The 15,675-nt window shown below is 42.5% G+C and overlaps 3 protein-coding genes and 1 pseudogene across 3 annotated transcripts; all 4 read left to right on the forward strand.

The window, feature by feature from the left end:
* Window positions 1-2,233: 2,233 nt before the first annotated feature.
* On the forward strand, window positions 2,234-3,199 carry LOC149285608 (olfactory receptor 10AG1-like). Its single transcript, XM_089495096.1, has one exon. The coding sequence runs from the start codon at window positions 2,234-2,236 to the stop codon at window positions 3,197-3,199; it is 966 nt and encodes a 321-aa protein (XP_089351222.1).
* A 3,346-nt stretch (window positions 3,200-6,545) lies between these two features.
* LOC149285609 (olfactory receptor 2D3-like) lies at window positions 6,546-7,493 on the forward strand. Its single transcript, XM_089495097.1, has one exon. It carries the CDS (start codon window positions 6,546-6,548, stop codon window positions 7,491-7,493), a length of 948 nt encoding a protein of 315 aa, XP_089351223.1.
* A 3,828-nt stretch (window positions 7,494-11,321) lies between these two features.
* On the forward strand, window positions 11,322-12,122 carry LOC149285610 (olfactory receptor 10A7-like; annotated as a pseudogene).
* Window positions 12,123-14,733: 2,611 nt separating this feature from the next.
* On the forward strand, window positions 14,734-15,675 carry LOC149285611 (olfactory receptor 10A5-like). Its single transcript, XM_089495098.1, has one exon. It carries the CDS (start codon window positions 14,734-14,736, stop codon window positions 15,673-15,675), a length of 942 nt encoding a protein of 313 aa, XP_089351224.1.

Here is a 15,675-nt window from a genome sequence, read left to right on the forward strand (position 1 = left end):
AAGTAGACTCCAGTTGGTATAAATTTGCCAGATTTTTCAGTAAACATTCTCTGATTCCACCTGTCTGTGTCTGATTTATAACTGCGGCTCGGCTCAGAAACGATCGCCTACAAACTGGAGAGAGAACTAAGAGAAAATGCGTGAAATACGGACAAAAACCTGAAGATTTTTTTTTTTAAAGTTTCATTGAGGTTTTTTTCTGACGGATAATCCCGATATCTGTGATTCCAGCATTCTAACTTCCAATATTTAAATGTTGAATTTTAGTTCAGGGGTAAATAATGTGCATTTGCCCTCTGCGCTGCCGACCCCTCCAAGCAGCACCTTTTACTCCATGGAAGCTGTGCCGACTCCATCGTGTGAGTGGACCAATCAGAGATCTCTCCTGTAACCGGCCCGGTTTATTGGGGGTAGACTGCTGCCCCCTGCTGCCCCCAGGCCAGGATATATCAGGGGTTAAATGAATTAGTTTTTTTTTAAATGAAATCAAAGGCTGTAAATATTCTCCGGTCCATTAGAGATTCACGTTAAGAGGAACAGGAAGCCTCGTAAGACGTTTCCTGCGACAGGAAGTAGAATGGAGTGTGAGCTGCGCGTGGGCGTTTGTATTCCCTTTTACAAAAAAGTGAAATGAAGCCGGCCCGGCATCGGGCTGATTATCGGGGGGTTTGCGTCTCGGAAACGATCCCTAAATCATACAGAGCGCTTGTTGTAGAAAAGACCTGGGAGTGAAAGGGTAAAGGGCTGGGGCCCTGCCTTGTTCCTGGGAGTTGGCCCCTGGGGGACACCGGAGGATATACAGGGGACATCTCACCCAGTCTGCGGGAGAGCTGCGTCGTGCAGCCTGTGGTGTAGGTAACCGTGTCTGTGAGTGCGCGTTCCTGAGTGGGAGTGGGCTGTGTGGCAGGTATGGGTGGAAGTGGTACACCAGGACGGAGCCGCGTGTGTCGGGGGGGATAATAGTGGGTGTCAGGATGCTCGGTGTACTCTGTGTACCCGGTGCCCTCTGTGTGCTCGGTGTACTCTGTGCCCTCTGTGTACTCGGTGCCCTCGGTGTGCTCGGTGCCCTCTGTGTACCCGGTGCCCTCGGTGTACTCTGTGCCCTCGGTGCCCTCTGTGTACTCGGTGCCCTCGGTGTACTCTGTGCCCTCGGTGCACTCTGTGTACTCGGTCCCCCCGGTGTACTCGGTGCTGGAACGAGCTCTGAGTCGATTACATTTTTGTGTTTATAGCTGCAGGACACGGAGTCCACCTGGAAGCTTCCGCCGTTAATACAATCAGTTTGCCTAAACCGGTCCGCACCCGGTGAGATCCGAGGCTGTCCATCTGCGACCTCATCGTCCATTACAGGTACCGGCCAATGAAATGACCCTCCGTAACCTCTGACCTTTAATCTATAACCATCCGTAATCCGTGACAGTCTGTGATCTGTGACAGTCTGTGATCCATGACCGTTATACCCGTGACAGTCTGTGATCCGTGACCGTTATACACGTGACAGTCTGTGATCCGTGACCGTTATACCCGTGACAGTCTGTGATCCGTGACCGTTATACCCGTGACAGTCTGTGATCCGTGACCGTTATACACGTGACAGTCTGTGATCCGTGACCGTTATACACGTGACAGTCTGTGATCCGTGACCGTTATACCCGTGACAGTCTGTGATCCGTGACCGTTATACCCGTGACAGTCTGTGATCCGTAACGCCGCAAAATAATAAAGAGGAGCCCCGGCTCGTACAAATCGCTAAATTACAACAACCCCCCCCCTGCTGAGCGGCTTAAAGCAAGGAGTTATCTCTAAGCCCCCCGTGCATGCGCATGTACAGCTGTGAGATAATACAATATATTCTACTCTATGAAGTCCTCTGAGCCGGGAATCTATCGATCGTCTCCATTCATCCCCCTCCAGGATCTCCGCGGAGAGGACCTTCTCCTGACTTTTGGCCAGCCGGGGTATTTGTGTCGTTATCATAAATCTAAAAATGTGCGGCCCTCAAATAATCTGAGTCTGTAGCTGTCACATTCAGTGTCACAGGGGCCGCGGGGGCCGCGGGGGAAGGAGACAATATGATTTCCTTATCCTAATGCTTGTATTTAATGTTTTTTGTTGGGGTAACACAGGCCCGCTGCTCCGGTGACGCTCGCTTTCGCTGCTCTAATCGCATTCTGTTCGGTCACTTTTACCAATGCTCGGGGTGACTAAAGAGAGAGCTCAGGAGACCTCAGACATGGAAAGAGTCCTTCGCACCAACGTGACCGAGTTCGTCCTCCTGGGTTTCTCTGACCTCTCTCCATCCCTTCAAGCCGTTCTCTTCACCTTCTTGCTCTCCGCCTACCTTCTCACGTTGTTTGGAAACGGTCTCATCCTTTTCACCGTCACATTAGACCGCGGCCTTCACACCCCCATGTATTTCTTCCTGAGGAACCTCTCGTTCATTGAACTCGTCTTCACCACCGTCACCATCCCCAAGGTCCTGAGTGACTTCAGATCCCAGAAAAGGTCCATCTCGTTCTACGGCTGTGCCACGCAGATGTTTGTCTTTTTCGCCGTCGGGGTCACTGAATGTGTCTTCCTCGCCGTGATGGCCTTTGACCGATTTATGGCCATCTGCCGCCCCCTGAGATACTTGTCTGTGATGAGCAGAAAGCTGTGTTATAAACTGACCGTCGGGTCTTGGCTTACAGGACTTCTGGTGTCTTTGGGACAAACCACCTTCATCTTCACCCTGCCTTACTGCGCCTCCAACCACTTAGAGCATTTCTTCTGCGATATCCCCCCTCTGCTGAGCGTGGCCTGCTCCAACACCTTCATCAACCAGCTTTCCGTCTTCATGGCGTGTCTCACCGGGGCCACCATCCCATTCGTGCTCATCCTCTGCTCGTACGTGCGCATCCTGTCCTCCATCACGCTCATCCGCTCCGCCGAGGGTCGTCACAAAGCTCTGTCCACGTGCGGCTCCCACCTCGCCTCCGTCATCCTCTTCTACGGGACCGCCATGTTTATGTATCTACGCTTAGGGTCCCGCCGGCCCACCGGCAACGACAGGCCGATAACTCTGTTCTACTGCATGGTAATACCCGCCATTAACCCTTTGATTTACAGCCTGAGAAACAAGGACATGAAGAGAGCGCTCGTGAAGCTCGTCGTGAAACCGCTGGGAAGGAACGAGGGCTTTCGCTTGGACAAAATTTAGTGTGAAAAAGTGAAATTTGTGTACTAAATTCCATTGAAAATAAAAAATGTAAACATTGACTTTGCTGCTTTATTGAGGGGCCCTGTTCCTGGAAGCCGACCCTGCGGAGTATTCAGAAATATTCATCATAAAGGCAAAGTATATTTTTACTAAAAATTAGAATTCATACTTTAAAAAAAACCAAACATTTTATACTTATTATTATTATACTTATTATTATTATACTTATTATTATTATACTTATTATTATTATTATTATACTTATTATTATTATACTTATACTTATTATTATTATACTTATTATTATTATACTTATTATTATTATTTTTATGCTTATTATTATTATACTTATTATTATTATTATTTTTATACTTATTATTATTATACTTATTATTATTATACTTATTATTATTTTTATACTTATTATTATTATTATTATTATGCTTATTATTATTATTATACTTATTATTATTATTATACTTATACTTATTATTATTATACTTATTATTATTATTTTTATGTCTTAAGTTTGATTATTTTGTTGAATATCATAGTACGTTAGTTACATTATTTCTGCATTTTTGTGACATGATGAGAAAATACATCAGAATCTAAAATCTATGAATTTGAATTATTATTATTTTTTGTAGTTTTTAGTATGAGGAATATACGGTGTATAAAGTTTTTTTAATATATATGTATTTATTTATTTTATGAAAACATGCTCGTCTTCACTTAAATTTAAATGCAACAAAGGTACCGGCAGTATCCGCGCCGTTTAGGAGGGCGGCCCCTACAGGCAGGCGGTGGGAATAACGCATGAAATAAATAAAAGATAAGTGAGTAAAAAAATCATTTTTATATTTGGAGAAGTAGAACGAGTCGTTATGACATACAGAGGCCGGGGCCCTGGAGAAATTATCCAAAAGGGTCCCTCTCTTCCTGCCCCCAACACAAATAAATCGTAATAAATAAACCACGCATGTGCAAACCGTGTAATCACGCCCTGCGCAAACCATGTAATCACGCCCCGCGCATGTGCAAACCGTTTGATCACGCCCCGCGCATGAGCAAACCGTGTAATCACGCCCTGCGCAAACTGTGTAATCAGGCCCCGCGCATGTGCAAACCGTGTGATCATGCCCCACACATGTGCAAACTGTGTGATCATGCCCCGCGCATGTGCAAACCATGTGTTCACCCCCACGCATACCATGTAATCACGCCCCGCGCATGTGCAAACCGTGTGATCACGCCCCGCGCATGTGAAAACCGTGTGATCACACCCCGCGCATGTGCAAACCGTGTGATCATGCCCCGCGCAAGTGCAAACTGTGTGATCATGCCCCGCGCATGTGCAAACCATGTGTTCACTCCCACGCATACCATGTAATCACGGCCCGCGCATGTGCAAACCGTGTGATCACACCCCACGCATGTGCAAACCGTGTAATCATGCACCGCGCACGTTCAAACCGTGTGATCACACCCTGCGCATGTGCAAACCGTGTGATCACCCCCGCGCATACCATGTAATCATGCTCCGCACACGTGCAATCCGTGTAATCATGCCCCGCGCATGTGCAAACCGTGTAATCACACCCCGCGCATGTGCAAACCGTGCGATCCCGCACATGTGCAAAATCCCCCCCCCCCCAGCCAACGATACACTTTCTGCTCTCTGCTCGCCAGGGGCGGTTTGAAGACTTGGCTTCTGAGGATTATCCGCGTATTTTCAGGAGAGCCCACGAGGGATAAAAGCCGCCGGGAAGAACAAAAGCCGCCGGGAGGAACAAAAACCGCCGGGAAGAACAAAAGCCGCCGGGAGGAATAAAAGCCGCCGGGAGGAATAAAAGCCGCCGGGAGGAATAAAAGCCGCCGGGAGGAATAAAAGCCGCCGGGAGGCGTCCATCGAATTCCCCCGTTCTCAGAGAATAAGGCGCAGGATCCCCGGCCGCGAGGATTTAATGCAGGAGCCGGGAGATCGCAGGAGAGACGCTCGCTGTCACATATTATTTTCTGTGCGTGTTCCACCGCCACGTTCCGGATCTCAGGCTGTGCAGAGGATATTGGTGAATATGTGGGATATTGGTGAATACGTGGGATATTGGTGAATACGGGGGATATTGGTGAATACGGGGGATATTGGGGGATATTGGTGAATACGGGGGATATTGGTGAATACGGGGGATATTGGTGAATACGGGGGATATTGGGGGATATTGGTGAATACGGGGGTTATTGGTGAATACGGGGGATATTGGTGAATACGGGGGATATTGGGGGATATTGGTGAATACGGGGGATATTGGGGGATACGGGGGATATTGGTGAATACGGGGGATATTGGGGGATATTGGTGAATACGGGGGATTTCGGGTATTTTAAGGCAAAGGATTAAAAGAGAAACAATTTGAAGTAAGCTTTATAATTAAGAATAAATCTTTACTATTCATAGGTTTGGGCTGATTTTAGGATCATTTGGCGTTTCATGGCAGGTTCTGTACCTTCTAGTGATTAATTATTTAGAGTTTATGGCATTTGAGGGGGAAAAAAAGGCTTTCAAAGCCAAAAATGTTATTCCCCGAAGCTTTCCGTCTCTCTGCTCATCGTATCATCGTATACATCGAGATGCATGCATGAGATGGACTGAGAGCTCTTATCTGCCGCCATCGTCTGTATTATTATTATTACATTATTATATTATATTATTACATTATTATATTATTACATTATTATATTATTACATTATTATATATTATTATATTATTGCATTATTATATTATTATATTATTACATTATTATATTATATATTATTATATTATTATATATTATTGCATTATTATATATTATTATATTATTACATTATTATATTATATATTATTATATTATATTATTATATTATATATTATTATATTATTAGATTATATTATTATATTATATATCACTGTAAGCAAAGCGTAATAATCTCGAATCATCAAATATATCTGCAAAGCCTCACATAGAGAAGGACAGATTTACGACCTCATCCAATAATTCTCCTTAACCTGATATCATTGTGTCTGACGCTTCACACTGGGAGTTCTTCGCTTTCTAGATTAGGAGTTCGTGATTCTCTCCAACCACATATTAGATATTGGTGCATGTAGTAAAATTGTTTGGAAAAATGGTAATTTTCTTAAATTATTTATATTTAATTACAGCTATTGAGTTCCCATAAAACTCTACCCTTAGTCACGCCTTATTCTGAGAAATTAGCAGGTGCCAGGAACCCTTTTTTCTGTAATTTCCACATATTTTTGCACATTTTATTTGAAGAACTAGAAGCTTGTCAGTAGATCCGGTGATGCGAAGAGTCCCTCAAACCAACGTGACTGAATTAATCCTCCTGGGTTTCTCTGATTATTCGTTTGCTTCGCAGGCCGTTCTCTTTACCTTTTTTCTGTCGACCTACGTCCTCACCTTGCTGGGAAATGGTCTTATTGTCTTGAGTGTTACATTAGACCGGGGACTTCACAGCCCTATGTATTTTTTCCTGAGGAACCTGTCATTCCTTGAGGTCTTCTCCACCACCGTCACGGTTCCCAAGGTCCTGAAAGACTTCCTGTCAGAAAGAAAGTCCATTTCCTTCAGTGGTTGCGCCACGCAAATGTTTGCCTTCTTTGCTATTGGGGTGTCAGAATGTATTTTCCTCGCTGTGATGGCCCTCGATCGCTACGTGGCCATCTGTCAGCCCCTGAGGTACACGTCCTTGATGAGTGGAAAGATGTGTTGCCTCCTGACGGTGTTGTCTTGGACAGTTGGTTTCCTGGTGTCTTTGGGGAACACATACTTTATTTTTCGGTTGCCCTTCTGTGACTCCTACATTGTAAACCATTTCTTCTGCGATGTCCCCTCCGTGCTTAACCTTGTCTGTGCCAACACCTTCAGTAACGAGCTTTTTATCTTCATCTCTTGCCTTGTGGGAGCAACAATCCCATTCCTGCTCATCTTCGGCTCATACATTAACATCCTGTCCTCCATAACGCTCATCCGCTCGGCCGACGGACGCCAAAAAGCTCTCTCTACATGCGGCTCTCACTTGATGTCCGTTGTTTTGTTTTATGGGTCGGCCATGTTTGTGCACCTCCGTTTAAATTCCCGTAGCACCATCGACACGGACAGGATGACCGCTCTTTTCTATTGCGTCATCATACCCATCATAAACCCTCTGATCTACAGTCTGAGGAACAAAGACATGAAAAGGGCTTTATGGAAAGTCGTTTTGAGGAGAAACATTTCTCAACACAGATGACAGAATTAATTTCCCCGACGCAGCCCGAAATATTAAACATAAATTCAATGTGATGTCACCACGTAGCACACGAGGAATATCGGGGACTTTATTGGTAAAGATCACCTACTTCCATTGACTGCAACGGTTTTACATTCAACGTTTAAAGACCTTAGCAATAGGGGAGCGCTAATTTAATGGGGAGGAAAAAATCCTATAGATCATGTGAACAGCAAGCAAAGATGCTCACCTCATAAGGTCGGTGTTTAACTGCATATGCTGTATTTCGCCTTTTTTAATCCATAAACACAATTACACATAAAAAAAATGGGAAACCAACTTCGGGACAGCTGGTCACTTCACAAATCAGTGAAATAAGTCATTTTTAAGCACAATGGGCTTTAATCCAAAAATGCAGCATTAACATGGATGCCACAAATAGGTCACTTCCTTCCAACACTCGATTCAAACTCTAGAGCGCAAAGGATGGAGTAGAACACCGGCGTAGACCGCAGAGAACACTGATGGGCAAAAAAGGGCAAATATACAAATAGACGGATGGATAGTATAGAAAACAGTGAGAACCGGAGGCTTTTGTGACTTTTGGGTACTTTGGGTATTTGTGTTTTTTTATGAATTTGAGAATAAAAAGGGAAGCAGATTTATTCAATCTACGTAAAAAAAACTTTATTGATTTTGAGCCTTGTGGATTTATTTACTTCTTTGTAATTTCAGTAATTAAAAAACATTTTCCCGGCTGAATTTGGTGATTTTCTGCGTGTTTCACAAGGAGTTTTGTCTTGAGTTGGGGTTTGCAGGTTGCGTTGTGTGTTTCTTCTCGTACGTTATGTTCTGTTGAGTAAATTGTAGGATGTTTTATTATCTAATGATGGGACCTTTTATTGGAAAGTAAAAATATATTGTGATGGATTATCCCGTGACGAGAGAGAGAGAGCGAGATGGTGGTTGTGCTTGATGGTGGTTGTGGTAGATGTTAGCGCCAAGGATAGATAGTAAATTACAATTTACTTAAAATATAAATAAGTATAAAATACAAATACAGTTTTCACCAACTTAGGAGAGTATATACTGATTGCAGATGACCTGACGCGTTTCACTGGAGGTACATTAGGACCATAAAAAAAAAGAGGAGAAAGAAAGTTGTGATGTAATCCCTAAATTGTGTAACATTTACAACGAGTGATTGGAAATAATCTTATTATGTGTTTTTGTATACTTCTTGTAATTATGATCAGATTAATTAATTAATCTATATCTATAGATATATGTGTGTGCACGTGGGTGGGTGGGTGGGTGTGTGTGTGCGCGTGGGTGTGTGCATGTGTGTGTGTGTGCGCGTGGGTGTTCATGTTATCACATGAAAAGATATAATAAAATATTTACAAAACTGTGAGGGGGGGACTCACTTGGGAGATACTGTATATTTATAATCAACAAATTTCACTCAGGACAGCTGAACAATGATATCTGTGAGATGCGTTCACATTTTTTCATATTTTACATTGAGAAAAATGAAGGAAGAGCAAATATCTCGACAGTAAAATACGGAATAATCACTAAATCTTCTATTTAAAACTTTCAAACAAACGTGTTGGTTTCATTTGATTTGATTGTTTACAAATATTTTAGATTTTTATAAATTCATCATATTTGAAATCCATGCAGAAATGTAAAAATTTGAAAGGAAGATATCAATAAATGATTTTTAAGATGAATAAAGAATAATGACTAAATTAAGAAAAAGGTTTCTATACTTTATGTCCGGAGACATCATGAACATTAAAGCTTCTCAAACATACTATATTTTTGTGTATGTTTAATTTTTTTAATTATTTTATATCTTTATATTTTTTTATAATTTGAAGCTTAAATTGTGCTATTTTCAGGCCATTTAAGAGGAAAAAAGGCTCCTGTGGGGATTGGGACTTTATTGTGCTTAAAGACTGTCAGTTATTTTCAGAGAACTCGTAAAACGGGTCAATCTCCTGACGTTTGAGTCTCCTGAAGATCCGACAAAATCTTCTCATTACGGAAAAAACCAAGCGGATATTTTGCCATAAATCAGGTATATAAGGTGGGATCCTGCAAGCGTCGCGGGCCCTGTGCCAGAGGTGCCCGCCGCGCCCGGCTCCTCAGTACCGAGACTCCACATTATATTAGTGCAGGGCCGTCCAACGTGCGGCCCTCCAGCTGCTGCAGGACTACATCTCCCATACCCCTCAGCCAGCCCCTTAGCCGAAAGAGCATTATGGGAGATGTAGTCCTGCAGCAGCTGGAGGGCCGCACGTTGGACGCCCCTGTATTAGTGAACTGATTGTTCTCTTCTTAAGTAACTATTAATTAAAAAGTGCAAGATTTGGTAAGTCTACGTCATAATTTGGTCTAATGTAACAATTTTAATATACGCTGGGTTTGATTAATTGGTTTTCATTAATTCTTACTTTTTGGGGGGGAAAAATATATATATATGTAAGGTAAATAAATAATTTAGGGTTTAAAGAAAACGGACTTAAAGAGTTAAAAAAAGTTTTTTCGGTAAAATGAAATACATCATACATATACCTAAATCATATTTCATTTCATAAAATTCAATTTCATAAGATTGAATTTAATAAAAGTACATGTTTTAATTTGGTTTTTTTAAAATGTAGAATTCTCTTGACTGGGCCGAATCAGGGGCGGGCTGGGCAGGGGGGCAATTGCCCACCATGCCGCCCGAATTCTAATCTAAATGGCCGCTGGGTGCTGATGCCGCCGGCCGGCACTACTTTAATACTTTTTTTTTAAAATGTAATATGGCAAGCCGGATCGGCTATTAAATGAAAAAAAAATTGTATTAAAGCAGCTCCGGTCGGCGGCATCAGCACCCAGCGGCCGTATGCGATGGCCGCCAAGTGATGGGAGCAGCGTGAGGGGTGAAAGCTCCGCCCCCTCGCACTCACCTTTCACCCCTCACGCTACTCCCATCACTATGCGGCCATCAGATTGGAAATCGAATCTAAATGGCCGCTGGGTGCTGATGCTGCCGGCCGGCGCTACTTTAATACTTTATAATACATAAAGTATGGAAATATAATCTTGGCTCCGGTCAAAGTGAAAAAATATAGTTCTCTCCCAAACATATGATCCAATTAGTGCCACAGCTGGTTGAAGAAACCGATATCAACATTCAATGATAAAGGCGAGGAACATGACCCATCACAGCCCGCCTGGAAGTCTTTGTGGTAGGTAGTTCAAAATCATATAGTAGTTTATGATAACTTCATTAAAAAAAACCGCATCCCATGGAAGAAGACCTTCAACCAGGTCCTCACCCAATAAATGTGTGGTTATAAAATAAGCGTCTCCTAGGAAGTGTCAACATTGCGAATCAGAATCTATGGAATTGAGTGGGAAAGTGTTTCCACCGTTGCCGACGGCAATAATTCCTTGCGCATCAGGTTACGGATTTAAAAACAATGTTCTCGAAAATTAAATGTAATAATCAATCTTGGAAATAAGGATCGTTTAAGGTGTCAGTCAGTAGGTGCACATTCCATAATAAGCCACGAGTCAGGTACAAATTCCACCAGTTTGACCTGGTCACTGTCTTCCTTCTTCAGCTCCCGGACCGGAAGAATATAATAGAACGTAGAAATGAGGAAAAAGGAACAGAAATCGTTCACATTCCTATCATTGACCTGATTTTGCTTTTCTCAATTTGGTAATTTTCTACGTGTTTCTCATAGAGCTTTGTAAAAGACTGCGTTGAACCTGTAGACCCTGGAGAATGTCGTTTATTCCTCTGCATTTTTCTTTCAACACCGAGAGAAGGAGAGGTCCCAGGAGATGGGAAAAGTCCTTCACACCAACGTGACTGAGTTCATCCTCCTGGGATTCTCTGGTTTTTCTATTCCTCTTCAGGTCGCTCTCTTCATCTTCTTTCTCTTTGCCTACGTTCTCACATTGCTTGGAAACGGTCTCATCATCCTCACTGTTACATTAGACCGTGGTCTTCACATCCCTATGTACTTCTTCCTGAGGACCCTCTCATTCCTTGAACTCTTCTTCACCACCGTCACGGTTCCTAAGGTTCTGGACGACTTGCTGTCTGAGACGAGGTCCATATCCTTTGTTGGTTGCGGTGCTCAGATGTTTGTTTTCTTTGCTATTGCAATGTCTGAATGTGGTTTCTTCGCCCTGATGGCCTTTGACCAATATATGGCCATCTGCCATCCAATGAGGTACATGTATGTGATGAACCCAAAACTCTGCATGCAGTTGACGGCTGGATCATGGATGATTGGGTTCTTGGTGTCTTTTGGGAACATCTGCTATATCTTCAGCCTCCCCTACTGTGGCTCTAACCTGGTCGCTCACTTCTTTTGTGATACTCCTCCTGTGATTAACCTGATCTGTGGTGACACCTTCAACAATGAACTATATATCTTTATTTTTTGCCTTGCATGAGCTACAGTCCCATTTCTGCTTCTCCTCTATTCATACATTAACATCCTGTCCTCCATCATGCTCATCCACTCCGCTGAAGGACGTCACAAAGCTCTGTCTACGTGTGGCTCCCATCTCACCTCTGTTTTTCTCTTCTATGGGACCGCCATGTTCGTGCATCTCCGCTTAGGGCACTGTTAGCAATGACAGGATGATGGCTTTATTCTATTGTATCATAATAGAGAAAGAAAGATATAAAAACAGCTCTGCAGAAACTAATTCTGTTGCCAATGAGATGTTCTGCTGAAGTATGAATATATATATATATATATATATATATATATATATATTAAACAAAACTGTATTTGCCCTTTTCCTTTTCTCGTTACAGCATAAAATTTCTGTGGAAAAGCAAAAAATAAATAATAATAAAGATAAGCCTCTACATGCAGCTAACTGAGGACTAACCTTTGAGTGTTTGTGTGTCTCTAATGTGGCTGTTTACATCCAGGCTTTCTAAGATTCATACGATATTGAAAAATAATTCTCAGAAGAATAAAATGCCAGCAGTTTGTAAAAGAAAAGCATGAAAAATTACATCAACTCTACACTATATTTCTGAACTTGAAAATGCTGCCCAGTGTTTGAGGTGCCCTGCGAGTAACAGGATAATGAATGTGTTAGGAGACAGTCCTTCTTCCCACTTCCTGCTCCCCGCAATTCATACGCCACCTGCTGGCTGCATTGGGAATTGCGGAATGCCACAACCCACGTCTGCTAAAACTTTGAGCGGTTGTTGCTCCCCCAAAAAGGCTCCAATTAGTAACATATGTGGGGACGAGGGAGGCGATCAAGGAATACACAAGGTTAGGGGTCACCCCATTAGGGGGGCTCGGGGGATCTTGCTTTCCATACACCGGGGCATTTCACAGCAGGGTGCTGGGAAAAGGGTGCCAGGCAGATGGCCAGAATGTATACTTTGGGGGAGATAATTATCAATTAGGTCTGTGTATAAATGTGTGCCCTGTAACTCAATAAAGGAGTCTTGTTTTCACCCTTTATCAAGATTCTACTGATGTTTGGGTGGGGAGCTCTACACCACTGAACACTCGCGAAAAGGGAGAGACTTTGGTGGACATCCTCTGGTCGAGTATTGGAGCTCCGACACAGAATATTTTACTGATTATGTCCTTTTATCTCTTTATTGCCACGTATGTGATCACATATCCAAGACACGTGGTCAGCTCTTCTGTATGTAGTACGGCTGTCGTTTCCCATACCCCAAGGTTTAAATGTACAACAAGACTTTACATCTAGATAGAGACCCCCGATTACATTTAAATACTGAGTCTCCATTCATCATAAGAAGATGACTGGACATTGAGAGCTTTTTAAGATAAAAAAATAGATAAAATAAACATGTGATCCCTCCCTGAAGGCAGTGATTGGAGCAGCCATTATAGATCAGCTTGCCAGCATGCAGTATCAACTCTCTGATTCCTGATAACGTGTGGGGGTCACACTTTGTGATATTGCAGGTTACAGGTAACCCCAACTGTGAAACCCCCAATAAGAAAGCAAAAACACACATTTATAACCACATATATATATAATTATGGGCACCACAGGCTTGTATTGTAATTGACATTCTGAAGGGTAGAAGGAGCCAGTGAAAGACCTGGCACTGGGGGCAGGAGATGAGGAGCCGTGGGGTAGGAAGACCAGTCTAGCGGAGGATAATACCCTCGCTGGGTACTTTATTTCACTCATAAATTTTCTTTTCTATTTTGTCTGCAGAAGCCTAGTATATTCCTCCCATAAGTAAAAATCAAGCATCCGAAGCTGTGGTCACCATCTCCATTTACTTTCCGAAAAGGTTTCCATACCTCATGTGCAGAGTCATCATGCACATTAAAGCTTCTCAAAACGTACTATAATATATATATATATATATATATATATATATATATATATAATTTTTTTTTGTAATTGTGCTATTTTCAGGCTATTTTAGAGCAAAAGAGGCTCTTGTGTGGATTGGGACTTTATTGTCCTTAAAGACTGGGAATAATTTAGTTATTTTTAGATGACTCGTAAAACGGGTCAATCTCCTGACGTTTGAGTCTCCTGAGGATCCGACAAAATCCTCTCATTACGGAGAAAACAAAGCCGATATTTTGCCATAAATCAGGTATATAAGGTGGGATCCTGCAAGTGCCGCGGGCCGTGTGCCAGAGGTGCCCGTCGCGCCCGGCTCCTCAGTACCGAGACTCTGCTAATAATATAGATTATATGAGTGAGTTGATTTTCTGGATAATTCTCATTTTGCATTCTTGTAACAATTATATAATAAAATGGATTGGATTTCTTAGTTTATTTTCATAAATCCTTTTTTTCTAGAATAATTTTAAGGTTTATGGAAAATGATTTGAGTTAGAAATCAATTACATTTAGCTCAGCTATACAGAATGCATAAAAGCAGAATTTTTTAAATTTTATTCTTTAAGATTAGAAATCTGTTACACGGCTGTTTGTCTGTGAATTCTGTAAATAGTTTTTTTCCTGACAATTATCCTGTGATTTTTGCCACTTTGTAATCCAGAAAAACAGAAATGTATTATAATTCCAGAAAAATGTGAATTAAATTCTGTGAAAGTGGGATAAATTAGCACTAGGATAATCTCCCTCGGTTTGCTGACCCCTTTTATATAGACAGATTTTTTCTTTTTTCAATAAAACCTGCAAATTTGTTTATGGTAAAGAATTCAGTCCTCTCTGTAGCCTTCAAGACGAAAGAAGGAGAAAGCAGGAGATGGGAAGAATCTTTTACACCAACGTGACTGAGTTCATCCTTCTGGGATTCTCCGGGTTTTCTCCTTTCCTTCAGAACGTTCTCTTCACCTTCTTTCTCTTTGGCTACATTCTCACGTTGTTTGGAAACGGTCTCATCATCCTCACTGTTACATTAGACCGTGGTCTTCACATCCCTATGTACTTCTTCCTGAGGAACCTCTCATTCCTTGAACTCTTCTTCACCACCGTCACGGTTCCTAAGGTTCTGGACGACTTGCTATCTGAGACGAGGTCCATATCCTTTGTTGGTTGTGCTACTCAGATGTTTGTTTTCTTTGCTATCGCAATATCGGAATGTGTTTTCCTCGCCCTGATGGCCTTTGACCGATATATGGCCATCTGCCACCCCCTGAGATACATGTATGTGATGAACCCAAACATTTGCGTGCAGTTGACGGCTGGATCATGGATGATTGGGTTCTTGGTGTCTTTTGGGAACACATGCTATATTTTCAGCCTCCCCTACTGCGGCTCTAACCTGGTCACCCACTTCTTCTGCGATGCTTCTCCTGTGCTTAACCTGATCTGTGGTGACACCTTCAAGTTTGAACTCTTTATCTTAGTTGTCTGTGTTGTTGGGGCTGCAATCCCATTCCTTCTCATTCTCTGTTCGTACATTAACATCCTTTCCTCCATCATGCTCATCCACTCCGCTGAAGGACGTCACAAAGCTCTGTCTACGTGTGGCTCACATCTCACCTCTGTTTTTCTCTTCTATGGGACGTCCATGTTTGTGCATCTCCGCTTAGGGTCAGACCTGTCCCCAGTTAATGATATGATGTTGGCTTTATTCTATTGCATCATAATACCAGCCCTCAATCCTCTGATCTATAGTCTAAGGAACACGGACATGAAGAAGGCTCTCCGGAAAATCATTTTGAATCCACTGAAAAGTTATTAA

This window comes from Sceloporus occidentalis, unplaced genomic scaffold, assembly GCF_023333645.1.
Source record: "Sceloporus occidentalis isolate IW3139 unplaced genomic scaffold, rSceOcc1.0.p SCAF_76, whole genome shotgun sequence".
Taxonomy (NCBI): Eukaryota; Metazoa; Chordata; class Lepidosauria; order Squamata; family Phrynosomatidae; genus Sceloporus; species Sceloporus occidentalis.